Here is a 25,380-nt window from a genome sequence, read left to right as displayed (position 1 = left end):
TTTATACAAACCAGGTAGTTTACAGAAGATCAGAACATATCCTCTTAAGACATGGCAAATTTCCTTCCTTACACCCCAAAATTAGATTTCTAAGTATGTGCTCTATATTTTAATTCTACTTCAAAGTATCCCAACCATGCCTCACTATTTCTGCATATAAATTATTTGTTTGGCATTTCAATTTTTAATTAGGCAGAACTAAGCAAGACACAAATGCAAGATTTATTAGACACAATTTTCAAGAACAAAAAGCATTTGTGTAAAATTTCATTACCACTCAACCCCAAAATGGGAAAATACAAATAATAAAAACCCAAGCTAAAATTTGAGGAAAAATAAAATTCAACACACTTTCTCCAAATAAATTGTTGCAATGAAAAGAATACTTCAAGACCAAGCACAAGTGAAAATGGCTGTAAACATTCATCAGGACAAGTACTTCAGGAAAATAATAGAATAATTAAGGCCCTTCACTCATCACTTGCAGGTGAAATGTGATCCTTACATCTTTAATGATCCCTACTAAAGCAAAATTAGCAGAGGCTAGAGAACAGGAACTTTTAGATGGAGGAAAGGGAAAACAGAGGTGGAAAGAGATACATAGGTCCAAATAAGATTTAAGTTTCTTTATGTTCCTGGAGCATTTCAGATTACTCTCCATATTTATTCTAGTCCTCATTTATAGCTATGACACTTCACAAAGGTGCTCACCACTAATTCTATCCTCATTTCATAAACAGCCAGGTATGGTTTCTTTGGAGGATGTCTAAGAGTACTGAACAGAGACAGTGGCAGTGGTGGAGGGAGAATCACACATTTTCATTAGATTGATCTGTGGTTCAGAATTAAGTTTGAACTCCTTTGTTTTGATTTTCAAAACTTTTATGTAGATAAACTTTGTCGGAATATTTTGTCATAAGATGAGAGCTCTAGACACCTTGACTAATAGGAAATACTATCAGGAACTCAAAAGAAGTCTTGTTACACAATTCAGCTGTGACAGTAAGTACAGAATTCTGAAACTGGGTCTCACAATCAGCTCAAGGACAGAAGCCTGTAAGAGTTATGCAATGCAGTCTTGGAAGGAAGAGCTAGAATTTAAGACTGTGTTGGTAGACTGCAGGATAAGGCAAACAGTGGCTATGGAAGGAAATTAGTATCTTCACTATATGCCCGACCACAGTTCTGTGGGAAAAAATACAAAATTACTTTTCCTTTTTGTGCAACAGGAATGTTAGTATGCTAAGCAACCATCCATTAAGACATCTTACCTGTTACACTATTATACACTTCCCTAAGCACTTAAGTTGCTTACTGCCAAAGGCAAACTTAAGATCTGAACCTCATAGGTTTTGCCCATGTGACAGCAGAATCCAGGTATACCTGGTTTTTAGCTTCCTTGTCTGCGCGCTTTCAAGAACTCTGAATCCTTTGACTATTTTCAATCATATTATCACCTTGAGGTGAGCATAAACCTATTACTACTATTCTTATCCAGGTGAGAGCACCCACAGGCATTTTGTTTACCAGTTACTCCACCTTGAAGGGGTAACATTTTCAAAAGGAGTCAGGGAAGACCACTGCATTTAATCAATTTCCAACCTCATACATATAGGCAATATAACACAAAGGCCTCCCCACTCAAGTTTGTAAACAAATACTTGGATTTTATCCTACTTAATTTGCAGCTCTCAAAAGGCAACACAATGTCCATAGCAAACATGAACTTATGAGAATTAAAAATTCAAAGCAACATTTTTTACTTCAAAATACTTCAAAAGATTCACCACACTGTTCTTTCCTCTTAAGGATGCTGATTCAGCACAAGACTACAGCAAATGATCATATTCTTCGAAGCTACAGGAAAGGTAAAACAACCTCCGGATCTCCGAGCCCACACATTCTCCTAGCCACGTATTTAAAATACAACAAACTTGTTTGTGGGTAATGCTAATGCTTTAAGGAATTACTTCAAAGCAATTTACATTCAATTATAACTGTACTGATCAGTACAAAAATATTAAAATAAATTTAAGGCTCAGAAGTGTCAACTTCAATTCTAAAATTTCAAGGCACTTCAGTTCTGTCTTTAAGTTGTTTATTTTTAAGCTTTACCCTCCCCCCAATTACTGTTTCCCTAATTTTCACTCTATATTATTGAGTCTACATATTTATCTAATTACCACTCCTTCATGTTAAATTACTTGCCTTCCCCTTTAAGAAGTTTAGAAAATTATTTATGTGGTCTTATGGTTTCTCTATGGACACAGACCTCATCTGCATCACCATCAGTTTCATGTTCAGAATAGCTTCACCTGAATCTTCTTTTAGCTAAAGCAGTGCACGATTATAACAGACTTTCCACTGCACACAGAGTTTTCTCCCTATTCCTAGTTTTCTTTTGTTTCAAAATGGCCAGACTACCCCCCATAGCAGTCACATATAGTGTACATGTGCTTGCCTATAACAACCACAACCTACTTTGAGAGGCTACTGTGAAAAGAGTTCAGCATATAGTCCTGTAAACACCACTTGATACTGTGCTGTTCCATTATCCCTCAATTCACACAGAGCAATAGCACATGGACTGTAAATACCCTAGGATGCTAGTTTCATTTCCATGACCACTGTACATCTTTCTAGGTAGAAAAAAAAACAACACAAACCCACTGCTAACAGCTGTAATAATCATTTGGAGACATCAGAAGATTCACTATAACACATACAAGGAGTTTCGGGAAAGCAGAAGCTTAAGTTACGCATCCACTGAGGCACGTTGCATCTTGCTCTTTGTGCTCTACAGAGCTACCTTGGTAAAAGGGGTAACAGGACACCATTCAGACACCATTGAATTTAAGCAGCTAGTTCTTCGGATTCAAGCTTGAAAACTTCACATGAAGGCCTCCTCCCAGCCCTCCCATTCAATGTAGTATCATACCCTGTTCTTGAGTAGGAGGACTGTACAGGTCTGCCATTAATAAATTAGACCAAGGATATCACGTCATCTCAGCTTTATGTTCACCTCTACCACTGTGATCCACATGCAATATTTAGGACTTCAACTATACAGCAACTTCATGTTATTTCTTTTTCACCTGCAAAGACTATAAACTAATTAGCCACAACAGTTCAAAACTGGTGTGATTACACTTAGCATTGCACATTCCATTTCTTTTATATATGGAGAACGACACCCTGACACCTGCAGCTACTGAGATGCCATACAAGGTCCAAATTAGTTTCTTGCTAGAGAAGACAAAAGGGTGGAATTGTCATATACTGAATCAGTAGTGGGTCATCTTCATAAAGGACACAGTAATGAATATATGTTTAATCATAAAATAATGAACAGCTATCTTTAAAAGCTCAGCTACATCCACAGTGGAACTCTGACATTCCCTGACCTTCTCCAATTTTAACTGTTTAACACTTTATTAATATAATTTTCCTTCCTACTTGCTTAGATCTTAAAGGATATTTCAGGTACTGCATGTCATGATTTAAGAGGTCTTAAGTCAACTTTGAATTTCCCCAAGTGTACTAGTAGGTGTAGATGCACTAGGAGTGCAGAATATGTTTTATTTGCCATACCCACACCATAAAATTCATTAAAGAATATACTTGCAGTTTGACTTTTTCCCCAAAACAGCAATAATATCAACTAGTGTTTGAAAAATGTTACAGTTTTGTTAACATTGTGTTGAAAGCTTAACTTATAAAGTGCCTTTGTAAAGCAGACCTGTAAAGTGCCTTGAAATTGCAGGTGATCCTACTAGCTAGGCCTATTATAGAGTTGTATTATATGTTGCAAAGTAAGATTAGACCTCTTGTTTCGAAACTCTTCTTGTAAAAGTTTTCTACACTGGGCATAACACTGCTTATCATTAAAGTTTTTAATAATTGCAAAACAGCCATTTATGAAAATGCTATTAGGAATAAAGGAAAGAGTAGGAAGAAAAAAGGAAAGTCATAAGGATTTCTGATACATAAGCTTCAGCCACTGTTCAGTTCTTTCAATTACTTTGTTGGCAGGCTGTCCCACCTCCATACTCAAGGGCTTGATATCTGCATAAGATTTTGGGTTTTTGCTAACACTATTAAATCTTACCCCAAAGTTGACCAATTTATAAACCTCTGAAAAGACAACCCATAAGAATTCACTTGAGGTTTGTTAATAGTTCAGCAGCTATCTTCTTCACTGACTGTACCTGTACTGAGCATTTTCCATAATCTTTAAGCTTTTGCTGGCTAACTGCACAAGGTATGCAATGTTTCACAGAAGAAAAACATTTGCCACATTAGGATTGCAAAACATCCGAGTACCAATTACTTCTGCCAGAAAGTAATATGATAGTGGAATAGAGCACAGCAAAAGAGCTGCTTTTGCCCTCTCACATGACCTAAGGTAAGCACCTGGATAACTTGGAAAAGGAGGACAAGCATGGCTATGCTCAGATGAGCACTTTCTAGGAACAAAACAAATCAAACAAAAAAAGCTGTAAGACTGGAACAGAGGCAGGCTGGAAAGGAAAAGGGTATAAAGGTCTTTAAAAAAAAAAAATGTTAGCTGGCACACCACACACTAGAAGCTGAACACAGGATTTTCAAGTCTCAGCAATTTTCTTTTATCATAGCAATCAATGACAATTAAAATATATCTAGCAATTAACCCACTATTACCCCCAATTACAGCTACACCTGGTCTTCTTGAATCAATTTATAAAAGTTGAAACTATTCTGAGACTCTGTGCACAGGAAAGTACAGTTACTGTGGTGGAATTTATTTCTGTTTGCTTTCAGAAACAATTTTGGAAAATATTAAAAGTTCCAAGGTCAGGCACTCCAAAGTTCAGAACTAAATACTCAACTATTTAACTGGCTGGCCAACTGCTCAAAGAAGCTGCTGCTTTAGATCACTTTCTTTTCTAGAATGTCTGTCCCATAGGATGAATATGCTTTGGGAATTAATCAGGGTTTTATAAAGAGTATTTGTCTGCAATAAATGAGATGGTTCTTAATCTCAGAGACACAAAATGAACAAATGTTGCCCTGGAGAAAAGGATCCTCTTGTCCTCTGCTATTCAAACTTCTGAATGATGGCAGACACATCATTTAAACCAAGTATTTCACCAGGCGGCATTAATCAATCTCTGGTTCTCCACCTGACTTAACAGAAACCTGAAGTCAGAAGTGCAGAAAATTTGAACTACAAATGAGGTCAAGATGCTGATGTTCTCAACATATATCCTGGAGGAGGGACACTGGGAAGACAGGAATCAGAGTCTAGCTTTTAAAAACAGACAACAAAATCAGCCAGTTCTTCCCTTAATACATTTTCAACCTGTCCTCTTCCAGCTTCATTTCTCTCACCTAGGCTTTTCCTTTGCTTTTATCAGATTTATTTTCTCCTTCCTTCATCTTTTTCAATTTTGTATGTGCATCAGTTCAGCTATAAATTAATTTACAGAGATAAAATAACCTCATCTTACTTCATAAGGGGAGTACAAAGATAAAAATTACTACCATTTTCTTTGGGGGGGGAATAAGTATTATTAGAAAATAAACAATTTTGGTTTTGCAGTAGGATCTCTCACAGTACTTTCATGGAAAAGTCTTCACAAAACCAAAGCTATAATGGAGATCTAAGAACGTCTGAGATCCAGTGTCAAGTTAATGGTCTTCTGATCATACCTACAAAATAATTAGTCCAAAGTAGAGATTTAAAAAAAAAAAAAGTTTTGTCCTGACAATATCCTTCTCAATTATTGTTGTTCTTTTTATTTCTATTTCAGAACACTATTTCAGGTCTAATGCTCTCTGCTTGAAAATGACAAACTGAATCAAAGTTCAAAAATCAAACAGGCAAAAATAAGAATTACAGCTCTATAGTAAAGAACCAACACTAAAAAAGATAACACCACACCCGTGAAAGAACACTGCTGTTCGGCAATCCCTCCCTTTTCTTCTCCCCACAAAAACATATAGGAAAATCAGAAAGTAACTGAGACATTTTCAACAATATTATTCAAAGATTTAAATAATTTAGTTCAGGATTTAAGGACAAAAATATTGATATGAATATATAGGAAAGGTACTTCAAAAATGTATGCAATTATGAAATGTGGTAGGTCATGTTGCATACAAATATAGAGGACAAATGTTTTAAAAATTGCAAGTCAAAAGAGAAATTCATATAGGGAAGTAAAAGCAAATCTTTTTGATGTGTCTCATATTGAAAAACTTAAAGTATTGAAACACTGAAGTTAAAAGATCAATCTAAACTTTCAGAGAGAACCTAAATTCTTCAAAAAAAGCTATGTGTTAGCACAACTAAAACCAGATACTGAGACTGGGAGGTACAGTTTATGTAGCACAAGTTACTGTTGCACAAGGAAGGTAACACCTCTACTCTAAATCTGAAAAATCACCTCCCTCCTGTAACTTTAAAATAGAAGATAAAAAACCAGAAGAGACAGAAATACACATTAGAGAAAGAAAAGAAAAAAAAAAAAGAACATTCCTTTAACCTAGATCTGTGGAATGGGCCAGGATTTGTTTTCTTGCACACACTCAAGTAGTCTGCCGCTAACTGCGTAAGAAAATAATCTCCATTACCATTGACTTGGAATTGCCAACAGAAAAGCAAGTTTTAATCTCCTGGGAGACTATTTTTTGCCTCATTTTTTTGTATATTGTCAGAGACAGTGAGTTCCTAGTCTGTGAGCTGGGCACTAAGATGCTAATACAGGTAAATGTGTTGCACTTAAAGATGGCAATAAACACTAATGCTGAAAAAAAAAATAATCCTATACTTGCATCCTCAAAGGAAAAGGAAAATTTTGAATCTTCACTGCATTTTAGATTGAAGAATTTTTTTCAGAGGGGAGACACTTTAAACAGCATGCATCTTCCAATCTCAATCTTAGACTGCTGAAAAAATTGTTTGTTTGAAAAGTAGTTTCAAACTACTGAAGGACTATAAATTCCTTCCATATTAATCTGGAAGAAAAGAAAGAAAAAAGCCACCTCAAAAATAGTTTGAGAAGCAGTACCATGATCACGGAGTCCTGTCTGAAAATTGGAGCAACTGAAGAATTGAAACTTAGTATAGATGATCTTTTGGAGACTCTCAAGTTATAACTAAGTTTACTGTATTACAGGGACAGCTTTTGACTAAGTCATGGATTCAGGACACCCTCTGATAACATTTCAAAAAACCCAGAAAGCAAGCTATACTTCAACTCATTAAAATAGTAATAGCAACTGAAATATAGTAATTGACCTATGAAATAACTTGTAACGCTTACAGAATTTCAACTGATGTGGTTTGAGGGGTGGAGAAGGGAAAGATTGTTTCAATACCTTGTCTTCCCTCATCATTGGTAAACAAACCAGCATCACTGCTGCTCAGACTGCTGGATTCACTGTAATAAGAGAAAGAAAGAAACAGATCAAAAGAACAATTGATCTTTCAGTCGTAAAATTTTAAGGAGACAAGGCTGTGCTCAGATTGAACTTAAGCCCAACAGAGATCGGAAAGAAAATAGGATGATTTTTTTTAATCAAACTGCAAATATCCTAGTTCCATTAACTACAAAGCATATTATTTTTGGCACATAAAACCACAGGAATCTAATGGTACCCTGACAGTAAGCCAGATGTGACTGCAACGAGGTGCTGACACAATTGATGCATTTTATTATCTGCTTCCATCAAATGCTCACTGCTCTCTTCTTATGCTGTGCAATTCAGCTTGATCCTGGAACACCACTGCTCAATAAAATAGGAAAAGTCTCAATCAAAAGCAGCCTAAGCCTTCCTTCAGCACATGAAATATAAGAGTCTGAAAATCAAATTACCTTTCTGAACATCATTTGCAAATATTCTGGAAAAGACACTGCTTAAGGTTTTACAACATACTACTTCGGGAGAAAGAAAAAAGTTTATAACAAAAGTAGCCAATTAAATCAAAATAAAGGTCACCCTGAAGAAAATAAGTATGATCAACGATAAGATCAACAGAAAAAGCAAGGTACAGTTTACTTTTCTGTCACTTCCAGCTTGGCTTTAAAATTAGAATGTGTGTACACAACATGCACACACTTCTCTCTAAATTGAAAGACATCAATAAGTATTTTGTTCTTTGCTGTATACACTGTTACAAACAATATTCCACATGTCTAAATAGTAAAACAGACTTGTCTTTTAATAACACCGATTACAATTTGGTGAGTTTCACACAAAAGGATTTTTTTGTAAACAATTTATTTCATTTTTTGTCAGAGTAGCTCTGCAAAGGAAGTAATATTCTCACCATAACTCAAAATTTAATCACATTTTACTTACATTGCAATGTAGAACAATTTGGAAAAAAAAAAAATCACTTCAGTTCACCACACAAATTCAAGTACAAGTTACAAATACTATAGCTACTCTCAGTGTTGCATACAAGCTACTTACAACAACTTGAGGTCTGATTACCTTTCTACACTTATTCATATTAAAACATACATGCAGTCCTATACTTGAATTCAACTGGTTTCAATTATTTTTAGTTACTTTCTAATAATAAATTAGTTTTATTTTTGTTTCTAAATAACTAGTACACCTAGGAAAATTATTTCCTTTTATATGTTCATCTCTCACAAAAATAAGCCTTTTTTTTAAAGCTTGTAATATGAACTATATAAAATTAGTCTAATTTGTATTTAATTATAAGTATATATTTGCTTTTTGTATCTTCCTTTGTGAGGCATCCCAACAGGATTTGAAACACAATATGGTATCAGGAGACAAAGCAGTGATTTTTACTTTTTTTTTTAAATATATATATATACACACACAGCTCTGGGTTTGAAGATTATGTTTTCCTACTCTTTGCTGTATCTTCTGCTTAACCACATTCTTACTGTATAAGCAATATTTATACCATCTTTTATACATAATATCATCAGAAGACTTAATCACTTGCACAATTGCCCGAACCAGAAGAAAGATGACAGGTGTGCAATGAGAATGGAACCATCTTTCATGGAGAGCAGAACTTGAACTTCCTAATGTTGCAAATCCTAGTAACTTCCTTCTAGCAAGTGTCCCATCTTCACTTTAATTACAACATAGATGGCTTTACTGTCCTCGCATTTCATTGTGCACAATTTTATATCATACATCTCAAAAAAAACCCATCCCTTTTTCATAGATTCTTCCTGTCTATTTATTGTTTAATTGTACTTTTTAAAATGAAAGTTAGGAAATCCTTTCAGTCCTAGTATTTCAGCCAATTTCCCCACAAAAATTTCCAATTTTGAGAACAATCTTCTTCCTTTTTTCTAAAAGATGATATTTTAATTGTGCAATAATTCTTACTGAAGGACTAGCCAGTTCATAAAAACATAACCACTTGAAATTTTAAAAACTACACATAATAATGTTTTGGGTTTTTTAAAAAAATCAAACCATAACACTGGCATACCCATGGCAGCCTCAGTGTTCATTCTCCTCAGGCCACAGTCAAATAGGGCAGGGATTACAGCCGAGATAATTGCTACATGGCAGTCACTTCACTGAATAAATTCAAAACGTCTGGAATTAATACATTAATATCTAAGTACATGAAAGCTGTTATGATGGAATTGATTTCAGGTTTTAATATAATTTTGCATTGTATATTGCTAATTCCTTTGCTTTGCAGTGAGTTCTGCTCCCAGTAAGACTTTCAGGAAAAAAAAACCACACATTCCTTTTAGACCTATAAAATAGCGTATGCAAGCAAAAACTTGGAACGAACAGCTCTGTTATCCAAAAAGCTTTCACAGCTTTATACATTTCTGGAAACAAAGAAGAAATAATTTTTATTATTAGTTACTACTAGCAAACTGTCCCATACCTTGGTTTGATATGACACTTGTGACCTTTGTTTACTAACCAAGCCTGTTTGCAAGAACTGACCAGCCACGGTACTTGCACTGACTGGCAGGCCAGCAGGTGGGCCTCTCCAAGTTCCACTGCTGCTCTCTTTCAAAAGGGGCAATTGAGATTTCTCCTCTATTTAGTCAGTTAAAACGCAAACAATTGCCAAAGCTTGCAGGAATTAAATATCATCCAGAACTCCACACATTGCCAAATTTGGCTGAAACTGGCCAAGGAGCTAAGCATTGAGGATAAGGGGGAATGAGCAAAGGACAGGCTCTGATCATGCAAATCTAATTTCCAGTGCTCAAAACCAACCTCACAGAAATTCATCTTTGGGATCATTTAGATAACGACATTTTAAGAGCTTGAAGACTCCTACTACTACTCCTGAACCCTGCACTTAAAAACCAGTTATTGTTGTGTTTGGTGTTTGAACACACACAGATAAAAGACTGTGAAAGTAGTGTCATTTAGCATTTTTAATCTGCGCTTCAAGTATGTATGTTATTTTAAAGTAATTTCAGGTATACACTGAAAACTTCTCCTCACCAGTTTTTAATCCAAACAATTTAACTCCCATTAAAAATTATTGGCTTTCATTTTAAAAAACTGAACTTCTAAAAAATTAATCATTTTTAAAATTAATAATTATTAAACTGTATGCACACAAATATACAAAATCAGAGCAGCTTTGTATACTTTTTATTTTTCCTCTTCTAACAAGTATTGCTGAAGCATGAGTCTTATCCAAGATGCTTTGTTAGCCCTCCATACCTTGTGTAATCTTACAAAACTCATGTTCCCTTTCAAAATCTCAGCTTTTACTCTTAGAACATACTCTTAGGAACAGAGTTTCCTAGTTGTTTCCAATTCTTCTGGCTAAATGATCTCAAACAGTAGAGGCACTATTGCATTTTGGTAAGGTTAGTTTAAAACAAGTTAAAATTATTCACATACAAAATATTCAGATACAGTATGCACCCAATAGGCTTAGATATGGTAGATTTCTAATCACACTACGGAATGCAAATTTTCTAATTTAGTGGTTTCCAAACCTTTTGCTACAGAGGACCATTGCAAGAAATTCAGAATGACAGACCATCACTCAGCCATGTGCATGAGCAGAAAACAGTATGAAGATGAGAATGGTTTTAAAGGCCATTTACTGGGGCCAGTGACAAACATTTGAAGTACAATTTGAAAAACAACAGCATTCACTGTAACAAAACATTAAACATTTTGAAGAGGAAGATGAATTTTTAAATCAGTAACATTTCTTTTGTGAAAAAATAAAAAGATACTCAGACTGACCTGTGAGTAGCACAGTTTTGGGAGTCTACAAGAGGATTTTCATACTGATCACTCTTCTCTCCACCCAAAAATTAGCTACAGAATTTTTGAGTTGGAGAACTGCTACCCTTGTAGCATAACAGAAAATCTTTTATAAATGAAAAAGTGACAAGACTATGCACATACGATAAAATATGTAATGGTTCCTAGCTCCAAGAAAATTTTTAACCATCTGTCTTTAGGTACCAAACTTGGGGGAACAGATTCCCAGTATCACCAAAGAGGGAAGTTTTCTAAAGGCTTCCTGACAACACACACTCCCATCTTGCGTGTCAAAGTGAGATGTCTGAAGTTACACTGGCTGCCCTGAAGGACTGTGTCTGCTCTAGTAATTAAGACATTAGGAACAATCTTTTAAGACCCAGGATTCATTCAGCTCTTTCAGTTGCTTATTGTTCACAGGTGAGGGACAAAACCAGTATGTCATAAAAAGACTTCAAAGAACTTTTCTGACAATAACTGGAGTTAGTCACTCGCCTACTGTTATTACAGTAAACAATCTGTTCTGGTCAAAACCCCTGGGTACTCTCTGTATCTCAATTCTACCTCTCCACTAAGGAAAAGGCTTGACAGTTTATAGATAAAATGCCTACAAGAAAACAGGGACACTAGTGCTGTCAAGCAGCTGACCAAAATTATATGTTTTAATATGAGTCTTTCTTGTTGACAGTTCTGCATTCAGAACCAGGCAAATGGAATAAACATAATCAAGCTTACCAGGCACTGCAGGTAACATCCCTTGTGTATGGTGGAAAAATAACTTACACCTTACTGTGTTGTCAAAGTAGTACTTTGGAAACAATTACCATTGTAGTATGACTGCTGTCTGGAATGGATGGATGAGGTGTACTGCCAAAGGGTCATCATTCCCCCATTTTTCTAATGGTAAGCTCAGGTGTTTCTGAACTGTAAATTGGTTTTTGCATTTCGTAAATGATGTATATCCTTGGCAACCTGCAGACTTTTTATGCCCATGACGCACAAGAACATACTGTCTAAATGGTGACTCTAAACACTGACAACCTTTCTGATGAATAGAGATAACAATCAAAGCACCAATGTCTAGAAATTGGAAAAACACTTAATTTTTGTCTGAGAACTGTCACCAGTTGAAACACCCAGAAAAAAACATATTAATCATTTGTATATTCTGTCATTCTTAATCTTGAAACAATTAGAATGTATTATTTCAAGAAACTGTTTTCTTGGTTATTCCTCTGTTACATGACTCTCTATTTTATGTTGAATTCCTTAACCTGAGCAACTCATGTATATTACAAATAGTAGACTTAAAAAAAAATATTTAAGAGTAGCTTACTAAAACAGGTACTATTGATGCTAGCATTTTAACTCTGGAATTAAAGAAAAATCCAAAGATTCCCAATACAAGCAACAGTAATAAAAGCAAATAAATATTATCCAATGTTTCTGTAAAGAGGAAGAGAAAGAATAACCTGTCACTCATGTTCTCATCTGAGCCTTTTTGCTCCTCGTACTCCATTTTGTCCTTATTTGCTTGGTTCACTTCTTCATTTTCTATAACTACCCCTTCATCCAAGACTTCTGGTCCTTGTCGAACTGCAGCTACTTTTCTTTTTTTCACTTTGCTCTTGGAAAACTCTTGGTGTTGGTATGATTTATTGTTATTGTCCATTTCTTGATCTCTGCTGTTATCCTGCTGTTGAGTTATTGTCAGTGCATTAGAGACTTCTGATGGCAGATCTATTGCCATCCGTTTTACCTTTCTTCTCCTGCGCAGAGTTCTGTTTCCCAAACTGTCAACAGCCAAATCTGGTTCATGCCACAGAGGCCTTTTACCTCTAATATTATTTAAGTTTGAGGAAGGTCTACGTTTAGCAACCAACAACTGGTCATCAGAGTCACTGTGGTCTTTCTTATTAGCATGATTCTCCCTGTAGTCTTTGTTTGATTCTTCTAAACTGGAATCAGAACCTTCACTTAAGCAGTGACCAGTCTCCCAGGGATGATGTGTGGTAAATGAACGTCTTTTTCGTCCCCTCCTTTTCCTTGCCTGTCGCTTTAAAAGACAAGATACACTTCGAGAATGATCTCCAGTATCAGCAAAACCTCCTCTGGCTTGCTCTGAACTTTCTTCCAGTGCTGAAACAAGATCGTGAACCAGCTCCTCCATAGTCCTACTGAAATGCCTATGTATTTCAAAGAAAAAAAACACACAAGAAAACAACAAATTAATCTGAAGTGTTAAGCATAAACTCTATAAAAATTTTACCTGCCAAAATGATTTCAGTCACTTTAGGCAAGCTAGTCTTAATGTCCATCCTATAAAGATTATTGTAGTTCTGCTGAGACACAAAACCTTGCCAACCAGTCCTATGCAATTTGCAACACATCAGCATACATTCCTTTTAAAAGGTATCTTCCCAAATTTCTGTCTTGGAAAGAGATGGGGAGGGGGGTGGGGTGTCCCCATTTGGTTTTGACCTCACTATTATTGTTTGGTTTTAATTCATTTCATCACATTTTTACGTTTTTTTCAGGGATTCTGCATGCTGAGAGCATCAGCAAAGCCCATTTACTAACTGCAGGTAGGGAGCACATTTTAAATTTATGAATGGGAAATGGAATACATAATATTCCTCCTTGATAGTATATTAGGGAGTTCTGTTTAAGAGTTGTCATTATGATAAAATATTTTTAAGGATAATTATCTCTTGATGCTGCCTAAATGCCAAAATGAAGTTAAGACAGTAATTCTTTGATAACATATGACTTCTTTTTTTAATAGTGACTAATTCTGTCTTTCCAAATGGCTGATATCTGTTTGATATTTTTAAAATATTGATTCAGTGGAGTGCTATTAAGTTGAGACAATACCCTGCTACAGGTAATTCTAGAGTATTAAATGCAGAGTTTTCCACCACATGTAGACACTCACATCCATAGAATCACACACTTGTGTAAGGAGAAATGTCCCTAAACACACACAGTATCTCTCATTTTAAACATTTCAATTGAAAGATCACCAAAAGCACAGAGAGTGGTAGAAACACAAGCTCATTTTGAATCCCTGAAACTACTGCGTCACTTGCATTTATTTCTCATACCTCTTTCACTGTCCTGCTGTAATCTCTAGTCCTATTACTCCCTCTTAACCTAAGATTTTCTTTGGCTCTTAGTACAGCAGAATCATCATATTATCTTGTAAGGGGTGAGACAGCTCTGGAAGAATGCTACACTTTCTCCTTAATCCATTTGGTTCACAAGAATCAAAACCTCCATAATCACAAAAAAATACTTCTCAGGAGCAAGAAAAGCAACATAGTAGGAAAAGCATTCCAAATGAAGCAATGATTTTCTGAAAATTCAGAGAAAGAGAAAAGTGGAAGTCAATTAACCTAGAAATTGCTTTGAGACATGCAGCATCAAAGATTTAAAACTAATTCTTCCTTTGAGTTTTCAAAGTTTCAATTACTGTGGAGGGTTTTAGCAGGGTATGGGGGTTTTGTTGGGCTTTTGCTTGGGTTTTTTTGCTTGTGTAGTAGGAATTCCAACAATCAGTAGAGGCAAGTCCAGGTATATCTGTACAGGGCTTCTACGCATGATGCCTAAATAGATATATTAATCCATGTTTCTCAGTAGCTACAACTGCACAATGGGGAAGGTACTAGCCCCTTTAGCCTTATTATTAGACACCCATGAAGACAGCTATTCTTGCAGGTGCGCATATCAGAAATGAGATGCCCTTGAGATTTAAAGGGCTTTCTAATACTTCTGCACTAAAATAACAGGAACCATAAGAATCAAACAGGCAAACTCCAGTACCTTTATCTGGGTTGAGACATCAACTCCCCCAACTGCCTACCCAGCCGTTCTGCCACAGGCATTTGCATTTATAGCAAACTGACAGAAGTGGAGGCATACCAAAAACTGAACTAGTAGGCTTAAACCTACATTTAGCTCTCAAAACAAACAGGTTTCTGCTAACTTGCCAGAATATGAACTAGCAGATATAATCTCTTGCAGCCCGTTCTGCTAGTGTCCCTGCAGCACAAAGTAAAAAGGAAAGGGAAGACAGGGACACTAATGTCTTACACCACAGTTTATGATTAATTAGTTCAATTCAGTATCCCTAATCCATATGGATAACTATATCACTAAAATCAATGTAGCTCCTAGAGTGGACATACCAATTTACTCCAGATAATGGCTAAGCATGGTGGTAAAGTTGCCTTAGTTTTATGAAATACTTCAAGATCAAACACAATAAATCCAGCTTGGATTTATATAGCTGATCTAAACTTGCCTTGAATTCCTCCCAAAATACAGTCAATACAGAAGGTGCCAGATCAAAAGACGAAACTCAAGAAGAGTGAACACCCATAAGTATTTTTGAAGTAAAGGGATAATATGACTCTTAAAAGGCCCTGAGCAGTAAAGGCTCAACTTTGAATCTTATGCACTCCTGCAATTAATCTTTTCTATTGAATATCAAGTCTCTTCGTTGCAACTCCTGAACTAAGATCTGTACAGGGCAGTGACCTTGTTTACCCTAAAAATTACAGCGGTAGTCTCATGTATAATAACTGTATCCTAACTGCGTTACCTCTTAGATCAGACAAATTAATAATTACTTCAACATGTTTCCTTAGGGTGATTATGAGAATTACTTGATCAATTTGGGACAGTGGAAGCTCCTTTGTAACAGATTGGGAATACAATATACATACTATTTCATGTTTTTATTCACATTGCACTTTCAACATGCCAGTGGTCCACACTAAAACTCCTTCTCCTGAAAATCAAGGAAATCTCTTTTTATTAATTTTATTGGAGCTCTCATTTCTCTTGCTACAATGAAGAAAAAAAAATGGCAATAGCAACCAGATAGAACAGTTAATCTGAAACCTGTCTCCAAAATTCAGGAGCATATTTGTGTCATAGCATTATTTATCAGACAAACTCAGTTTTGCAACTTTCCCCACTTTTCACAACCAGCTCTCAAGCTAGTATTCCAAACCTATGAAATAATTGTAATCATCACTGCAGATGTTACTGTAACAAAAATATTTGCATTTGAAATAGGTCGAAAAATAACTACAAGAAATATTAAAGACATTACCAGTGAGTATGAACTGCATTCAGTAAGATGAGAAATTTCAAAGGTTGTAATAAGGAACGCAGAACAACATATTGAGGTACATAAAATATTAAGTTGAGCCATAGTTTAGCATGACTCACATAAGGCTATAAAAATGCTGTTACAGCAACAGCCCACAGCTAGCAATAAACTGTAATGTCTCCACTAGGAGAAGATTCTACTTTAAGAAAATCTTGTTTGCCTACACTGACCTTTACATTTATCTGAAGCAGTTTTAATGTAGTTCACCAAAGGCTGACCTATTTCCTCTCTAACCCCTACCAGAACAGACCATAAAAGTACTGTTGCAGGAAACAGTGTAACTGCTTTCACCTACTCCAAAACAGTTCACACAGCTTGTGTTCAGCATTAATATCTGCATTAAAACTCCTAACGGAAATAATGGGCACTTGCTTTTTCAGTGAAAATCAAGCATCATTTTTGTTCACTTTCCACCAAAAGCACGTAACAATGTAAAGTACTGCTCACAAAATATTTAACAAACACTTACACACTGAGAGGAAAGCTAATTTAGTTGCACAACTTGTAAGGAGAGGCAGTATCTTTTACTAAACTGACAGCTGCATTTACATTTACTTTCTAGTTCCATACCTTTTCCTGTGAAATAGATATGGGCTTTGTGGCAGCTAAAGTTATGCTACATCTGTGTCTCAACAATTTTGAAAAGAACCATGACTTCTGCTGCCTTCACAACCCACCTTGATCACAACCTAAGGGCACAAGAAAAATCAAGTAGTTTCTTTAATATCAGGATTACAAAACCTTACTTTCTGTAATCTTTTCCCATACAGATTCTCTGATGTCTCGTAACACAGCTGTACTCACAATGTATCTTTATCTTCAGACAGACTAATCTGAATCCCATTTTTCCACCCCAGAAGTTATTTTCAGAAAGCCTTAGAAACATTAGCTTTAAGACCTCTGCTTTATTGGTGAATGTGACTGAAATTTGAATTGAACAGGTGCAAGTATTTGAGAGGGAACAGCAGATGATAAATCTCACCACCTTGCCTGAAGAACTTACAGATTCAAAAAAGACAGCTATCAGTTCTTGGGATGCACACAAGCAAAAGCAAAACAGAGCAACACAACTTAGTTAAAAGTATTAAAAAGCTAGAAAGAGACAAGATGAGGAAATAATTGATAAACCTATGTTACATAGAAGCTTATCGTATACATCAGAAACAGAAGTTGTGTCTAGATTATTTAAACTTGCCTGTCATCAAATGGCCATCACTAAGAGGAGGACGCAAAGCATCCAGTTCCACATCCACACCGAGCTAGGTATTGTCTGCTGGACAACCAGGTATGGAAAGCTACACAATGATCAAAATGCATTCTAGCCTGTACCAACCATCACTGGGGGGCATAACAGCTAGCTATCGGGCTACTGAGAATCCCCATACTCTTCCCCTTCTGAGGATCCTGCCCAGTGCTTCCTGTAAAGACTAAGAGCCAATGCACTAGCAACACATTCAGAGTAAATCTGACATGCAGACCAAAGAAACTTGATACGAATGTAGTTTTCATATTATAAAATTTAAAAATATGACAGTGTCAGAATAGAAACTTACAGAAACTAAATGTTAAGAAAACATAATTATTTTGAGTTTCATATAAGATAGTGCAAACAGTTACAAGAGTTGAGGACACCTGAGATAAGTCAGGATACTATTGTGGAGCACGTCTATATCTGAAAAGGGAAAAATAAACCCCAAATCCCAGGCCATTTCTCATCTTCATGGAATGCCAACTCTCCTTTTTTGTAGTCAGTTATGTCTGTATATAAATCAGTTTCACAAAAATAATGAAAGTACAGGAGGAGTTTAAAAAAAGTTATGAAAGTCATTGTTCTACAATTAAAGACAATTACTACACTTGCTGAAAATTTCTATAAATTCTTTTTTATATCAAATATACAACTCCCATACACTTAGTTGTATACAATTACTAGCAACAGTTTATTCCTCCGATCACACACTAGACAGCAATGCTTGGTACCAACTCTGTATTTGAGAAACTTCTTCAGACAAGTTTTGGAATTTCCTTGCACTTGTCCTATACAATATAAAGTTACTAGTATTTGAGGAATGATGGAATTTTATTAACTGGTTATGTCGCTGATCCCCCTAAAAATTTGGGCCACACAAACTTGCAATAAGTACATCTGACTTTTCTACAACTGCTGCTTATCTAAGAAAGCACAACAATAAATAGTATCAAGTCTACTCATACTTAACAGTGAAAAAGTGTTCAGTATGGAGCAATGGTATACAGTCAGAAAGATGCTGACATGAACTGCATTTAATAAGGCTCTAACACAAATGAATTGGTTAGCCAGAAATGAGATTTAGAGCAATTTATCATGAGAGGTAGCAATTCTTGCAATCCCATTGCTGCCATTTACTGATATGCTTTGCCCTTTTCAGAAGTATGACTTCATTAATTAATTGCCAAGGTGGAGAATCACATAACAGTCAAATGGTGGTAATACACTATAGAACCAAAGTCATTATCAAAAGAATCAGAGTGCCCAGTAAATACTCAAAAAGCAAACTATCCCTAAATTGTCACATGTATTCACAACATAAATGAAAAACGTTCAGCTTCACAGGAGCTTTACCAGCCAAAGTGAACACTCATACTCTGTGGCTATTCTGAATCTACTCACTTCTTTAGGGTCTTAATGTTTTTAGAAAGCACAAGTTCTTGATTTGCTACATCAAGTATTAGTAATTGAAAAAAATACTTTCCTGCATCTCACTCAAATAGGTTTCCTTTAATGGACAGCTTCTGAAATAACTTATGTATAAGGATAAGAAAAGAGAGTGGCTCTGAGGAGTAGTCAGATTTTTAACACATCTTCCTTCAGAACTACTAAACTAACAGTCCTATAGATAAGATTTCAAAAATTCTCTCTGTACTGAATTCCCCTGGGCAGTATATTTGCACAAGCAAAATCATTACTATCTGATGACAATTAGAGAAGAACATGCCAAATTCCCACACCTTGTGTTGCTGAACACTATTGTTAAAGCCTCTGGAACTAAATTACTTCATGTGAACATAAAACAGTAAAATTTAAAGACAAATGACAGGTTAAGTATATAATGAAAACTTTCTCAGAGTTCTGACACAAGTTCAGTATGTCTTAGGCAATGTTTCTACTGTATGCAGCATTAGTACCGAAATAAAAATACTTCTGCCACTAGAGCATACCTCATTCTCTGAAGTGTTCTGAATTACACCAACAGAAGTTACATTTACACCAAGCAAATTCAGATGGCTAGCAATACTGGCAAACTTCTTCTAGCAAATATGTATATCATCTGGGCAAATAAAATCCCTCTTCGAAAGCTTTCGCATTTAGAAAAATGTAAAGATGACAGGAAAATACCCACAGGAAAAAAGTGGTGGTATCACCAGAAGTGGAGGAGGAATGGAGTTTCCTATGTAAGAAAACCAAGTGCTGAGCCTTTCTCTTCGTCTTCTTCCCCATCCCCAGAAATGAAAGAAAGAAAAACATGAAAGAAAATCTATTTCAGATCTGGGAACTCTACCCCCAGGAGTCTGTATACATAACATAATCTCTAAAAAAGCCTCAAGGCCTCAAATTATCCACATTCAAGAAAAAAAACCACAAACAAAACCACACCACACTCCACTTCTGTTAAGAAAAGTGAAATGAACTAGAAGTTATACACATCAGTTGACACCTAACATATCACAAGATATCTAACATTTCACATAGGAAATTAAAGGCTTCCCAGCTGGTTGTTTGGGACACCTCACCTCCATCAAGTCTCTGCATTACCACCAGTCTTTATATCTCCATGGCCTATTAACAAAATTCAGTTTTCCCTTTTTCTATTCTGTTACTCAGTTTCCCCTCTTTGCAGTTCTACAATAAAAACAATATGGCCTTTGGGGTCACTGTGCTAGTATATGGAATTACATAAAACAGTGAATCTGTGAATTCTACTGCAGCAGAGCTTGCTATACTTTCCTTGCTCATTGCCTGCAGCCGCACTTGTTGATTCTTGGTTTGCAACAAAATAGCTTCAGAGCAGCAACCACAACCAACGGATTGTTTCTGCAGCATACACTGTAAAGGGTTTAGGCCTTAAGAGGGTCTACCACCATTAGAAAAACCCAAACACACACACACAAATGAGTGAACTCGTGACAAAAGTTTTGATGTATCGTTTGCCTGCTGTCCTTTTTTAGCAACGAGGGGAAGTTTCTTCCTCCAGCCCACTGCTCGCTGACGAACGCGGCGACCCGTCGAGACGTGCCAGCGGCACCTGCCAGGCCTCCAGCCTCCCCCTTCCCCAGACGCCTAGGGCTGAAAGGAAAGCACCAACGTCTCTCCCCCAGCGTAACCGGCAGCAGCGGGGCGGGGGGGGGGGGGGCGCAGGCCGGGAGAGGCCTGGCAGCCCGCCAGGCAGCCGGGGCGGGGGCAGCACTTGCCCCCACGTTTCCAAGCCCCACGCAGGGCGCGGAGATGGTGTTTCCGATCCCCTCCCCCAAATACCGGCACCGCCCCCGCGGCCCCACGAAACGGCAGGGGGCGGCGGAGACGACCCCCCCCGGCCCAGTGGCGGCCCCGCCGAGCGGCCCCGGTCCCCCGGGCCTGGGCTTACCAGCTCTTTCTCGCCGCCTGAGCTCGGGTCGGGGTAGGTTCAGCGACCCGGAACATGAACCCGGCGCCTCCCCCGGCCGCTCCCCGGGGAGGCTGGCGCCACTTCGCAGAGACTGGGCCGAGGGTGGACGGGGCGGGGGCCGGCGACAAAGCCGGGGGCTGGCGGGCGAGGGCCGGGAGGGGAGGATGCGGGCGGCCAGCGCTGCTCCTTAGTCCCCCATGATGAGAGCCCGGAAGCAGCTGCGGCACCGGGAGGAAGCCGGGCGCGACCATCTCGCCTCTTCCCCTCCCGCTCCGGACCGCTGCCCAGAGGCGCCGCGTCCCCGCCACCCCTCCCTACCTTGGCCCCGCTTCCGTCCAGATCCAGCTCTGTGGTGCTCCCGTTGCCGCCGGTGCCCTGCCGTTCCCCGCCGGCAGGGCTGCGTTGGGGAGCGCCACCCCCGCGCCTGCGCGGAGTGGTACGGTCCCGTTGCCATGGTGGCGGCGTCGGGAGGGCGGGAAGGAGGGAGGGAGCATGGCCGCCCTGGCCCGGCTTCAGGCGAGGCTATCGGGGCTGCGGGAGGAGTATTTCCGTAGGAACAGGTAACCGGGTCGTGCCGGTGGTGGAACGGGACGCACCTCCTTATGCTGGGCTGGGGCTGCGGCTGGCGGGGCGGGCAGCCCCCGGTCTCCCGCGGCAACGAGACGGCGGTACTCCCGCTGAAAACGGTTTGGCTTTTAACCCCCTGCCGAGAGCACCCACTCCCTTGCCCCCAAATACTGCCAGAGTGATCTGAGGAGACCTAATGGCAGCAGCGCGGTTTCTTTAAAGGGGTCCGTTTATGCACTGAAAACAGCGTCCCGCTCTTCCCCCTTCCCCTGATGATTTTTAGGGAAAAGGAGCCTCTGGAAACTCCCGAGAGGCGCTGAGCCTCGCGAGTTTAGCCCCTCATCCCGCCGCGGGAGCCGGCCTCCCCTCATCCCGCCTCAGGAGCCGGCCTCCCCTGTCCCGCCGCGGGAGGGACAGAGAACCCCCCAGCTTCTGAGCGAGTTGATGTTTATTATCCACGCTGTTTAAAATTGAGCTTCGTTTCTAATTAGATTATGCGGCTTGAGTTTCTAGTACCTGGGACATGTTTTGTCTTTTTCTACTAAGTTAAGGAGATGTTTCTTCTACTAAAGATCCAAAACGTCCCACATAGAGAGCGGCGGGCTGATCGATCAGATCACCTGTTACCCTTCTCTTCACGGAGTGGGATGGTTCGTCCTGCTGAGTTTTCTGACTGCTGAGATGGTGGTGGCCAACTTTTCCCAGACCAGATTTTAGGAAATAAAAAGCTATAAGACCTATTTTAATATTGCAGAGATTCGTCCTGTAAACCCTTTTATTCAACTGTATTGTTGCTGCTGCTGTACATGTAATGCTAATACTCAAACAGAAAAAAAACCCAACATATTTAGCATAGTTGTAGGGGGTGTTTTTTCTTTACTAATCAATGAATCATTTGTTCTAGAATCCAATTACAACATCATTAGCATGAATAACAAAGATCCTGAACATCGCTAAAAGTTACACGGAGTTCAAGTCCTGCCTGCACATAAAGTGCTGTGTTTTCCTGTTCTTTCCCTGAACTTTAGCTCATACTCCTGTGGCTGTACACACAGCAGTTCACTAAACGAGCATCAGTTACAGGACACTATGCTTGTATTTCACATATTTCAGGTTAGAAAGAGCAGGCTGAGCCAGACATGGAAATCCATTGGAGGGCAGCATGCTTGATGTTTGGGGATTTGCTTTTTGGCAAAGCTTTCCAAAAAATATTTTTTTCCCCTTCTAAGAATAGGCTATAATACATCACCTTCTTGAAATTAAGATTTTCAGCTGAGAATTTAAGTGAGAGGCTGCAAACAGTCCAGCTCAGCAACTGAAGGGCTGATCAGTAATCTGATCTTTGCTCTTTAGGGTGAAAATCTTGGACTACTTCAACACAGCTGTCACTAAAATCCTGAAACAAATCAGAATATCTTATTTAGAGATTTTAGTATACCCTTATTTAACTTTTAAACTTAACAAATAAATTTTGGGCATTAATGTGTGTCAAATTTGCAGTGGTCTTTGAAGTGGTTTTGAAGCATTTGTATTTTGAAGTCAGACAACAGCTTTAATTTCCCTTTCAGAACTATGCTTTATCTACATAATGTAACAGATCTGTTAAAATTGCCAAATCTGGGATGCTGTGAGCACATGAGTCTGTAATCTGTGCAGGCAGTCATCATTCACAAATAGTTGGAAGGCATTCAGACAAAAATACATGATACTGTAAAAAAAGCGGTTACTTACTCTATAAAGTCAGTATTCTGCAGTAAAATACCAGATTCCCCAAAAGATCTGAGTTGATCTGAAGCATCAGAAGGTGCAGAAGAATATAGGTTACCAAGTATTTACCTTTTTTTGTATGAGTTGGCTTGTTTGCAAATACCTCCAAGGGTAAGACCTGAAGGATTTAGTTCCCTGTGTGTCAAATAGATTTTAATACAAAAGAAAAATTTTTCTTTCTTCACCTATCTATGAAGACCTGAAAACAGAATTCTGTAGAACATCTAGAACACACACAGACCCTCCAGCTTGACTTAAAGCACCCCTGGCGAAAACCAAGTACTCTTGCTTGCTGCAGGCGGAACATGGGAATTGAAGTGCCTTAAAGTAAATCTGCAAATTAGGAAAATTTCTTTATCTTTCAAAATGCATTTGCTATTTTAGGACTATATACCTGTTCCATTAAAAATTAGGGCAGGCTGATGACTGTAATATCTTGCCTGTTGGTTGTGGTTAGACAGGTTTACCTGATCTTAATAATGTTCTTCTGATCTTAATAACGTTCCTGTCACGCTTTATGCAGAACTCTGTTTATGCCAGAGGTATGATGTCTCCTAAACTGACTTTTTAGGGAAAGCACCTTTCTAGGGAAGGACTTGCCCAACAATGGCACAATGCAAAAACACCATAAGCCTGCACCTTGAGAAAGACCCTGTCAGCATAAGCATTAGAATATACAGGATCTGTTAGTGCATTCTCTTATTTTAAGTGTTAAACAATTATATCACTTACTCATTCGAGAACCTACTTTTATTTACTGTGACATCTGTGTGTCAGATGCTGACCTTAAGTATGTCTTTTTAACATTCTGTAAAGTCTTTGAGAAGTATCTGTGACTGTAAAAGCTTAATTCAAACAGTATGACAACTATACAGTTGGATCAGAAGTGCAGATACCAGCGTGAGCAACTTATACCTGAAACCACTTCTGCTGGTAAGGCCAGTTGAAAGTGTTTCTGGAACTAACAAGTCTGTTGTTGCTCTGCTTCAATAAACTTTACAAGGACTTCTAAACTGACTTGGCCAGACAAGAGAGAATGCCAGCTAAAAAACCTAACAGGGAGTAATAGAGGAGAAGGCTTCTGCTCTTTCAGAAGCAGATTGTTGCCGTTGCCAAGTGGGTGGGACTGGGTTTGGAGCTGTCACCTCCAACAGGGCCAGTCCCACATCCCCTTCATTTCCAGGCTGTAATTGTGGCTACCTGTCCAGGGCCAAATCATTCATACCCTTTTAATCAAAACCATTTACCTCTAGGTAAAACTATTCTGGAAGTATCGTTCTGAAGCTTAGGAAGCTGCACAAGAAAGGAACAAGGAAGCTCTCTAGCATAAATGCCAGTTTTGGTATTGACTTATTTTGTGGTTTTAGGTAAAAAAGTTTGTTTTCGACAGTTTCCAGGTACTGGACAGGTCTGACGCATGTCAGATAAGGATGAAAATTTGTGCCCACTTAATGTGACTTGAGAGCATATGCTGCACCAGATGATATAAAATGAATGGAGCTAATGCTTCTTGATCTCTGGTAGTAAATATGTGTTTAGTTTTTAAAGAAATATAATGAAGAAAATCCTAACTTATCAGATAAAAATTAATCTTGTTGGTGCTTACCGAGGCAATTAATGTTGGCAGAACACTTTGTCAGCAGAGCTAACTAATATCAACTAGTTAAGAAAACTAACAGTAACCTAATTGTTCTTTTATGGCAGGTGTAACAAATTAAACTATTTGGTAAATATGTTCCTAATAAAAATGGGATAGCAAAAAATCCATGAAAATTAAAATATAATTTTAAGTTCAAAGACTTGACAGTTATTGACATTTTGAAGCAAACAAACAAACAAGTAAATAAAAGTTAGAGGTGATCTCATAGCTGGGTTCTACCCCTCAGCATTGAAACTCATCGTAGTAATGATTTCTTCCTGAACTCTCTGAAAAGTCTCTTCTAGATTCATACATTTCTTTAATCTCTTTTAGATTCATGG

The 25,380-nt window shown here is 38.0% G+C and overlaps 2 protein-coding genes across 4 annotated transcripts in view; one reads left to right on the top strand and one right to left on the bottom strand.

Moving 5' to 3' along the window:
• Window positions 1-21,282, bottom strand: part of GPATCH2 (G-patch domain containing 2) — a 131,744-nt gene extending 110,462 nt beyond the window's left edge. For both annotated transcript variants that reach the window (XM_052805896.1, XM_052805897.1), the window contains exons 1-3: window positions 21,046-21,282; window positions 12,717-13,430; window positions 7,363-7,424 (exon numbers count right to left, since the gene is read on the bottom strand). In XM_052805896.1, coding sequence (XP_052661856.1) covers window positions 7,363-7,424; window positions 12,717-13,430; window positions 21,046-21,101 — 832 coding nt within the window. In that variant the 5' untranslated portion in view covers window positions 21,102-21,282. The remainder of the gene's footprint in view (window positions 1-7,362; window positions 7,425-12,716; window positions 13,431-21,045) is intronic.
• Window positions 21,283-21,540: 258 nt separating this feature from the next.
• The window catches only part of SPATA17 (spermatogenesis associated 17), a 94,391-nt gene continuing 90,551 nt past the window's right edge, over window positions 21,541-25,380 (top strand). Inside the window, exon 1 of one of the 2 annotated variants that reach the window (XM_052806189.1) lies at window positions 21,541-21,626. Coding sequence is in view for 1 of the 2 variants with exons in the window: in XM_052806188.1 (XP_052662148.1) it covers window positions 21,559-21,626 (68 nt within the window). In the remaining variant the exon portion in view is untranslated. The remainder of the gene's footprint in view (window positions 21,627-25,380) is intronic. The other variant, XM_052806188.1, reaches the window with a different exon arrangement.

This window comes from Harpia harpyja, chromosome 13 (assembly GCF_026419915.1).
Source record: "Harpia harpyja isolate bHarHar1 chromosome 13, bHarHar1 primary haplotype, whole genome shotgun sequence".
Taxonomy (NCBI): domain Eukaryota; kingdom Metazoa; phylum Chordata; class Aves; order Accipitriformes; family Accipitridae; genus Harpia; species Harpia harpyja.
Note: the sequence above shows the minus strand (reverse complement) of the source record. Positions and strands in the feature narration are given on the sequence as shown.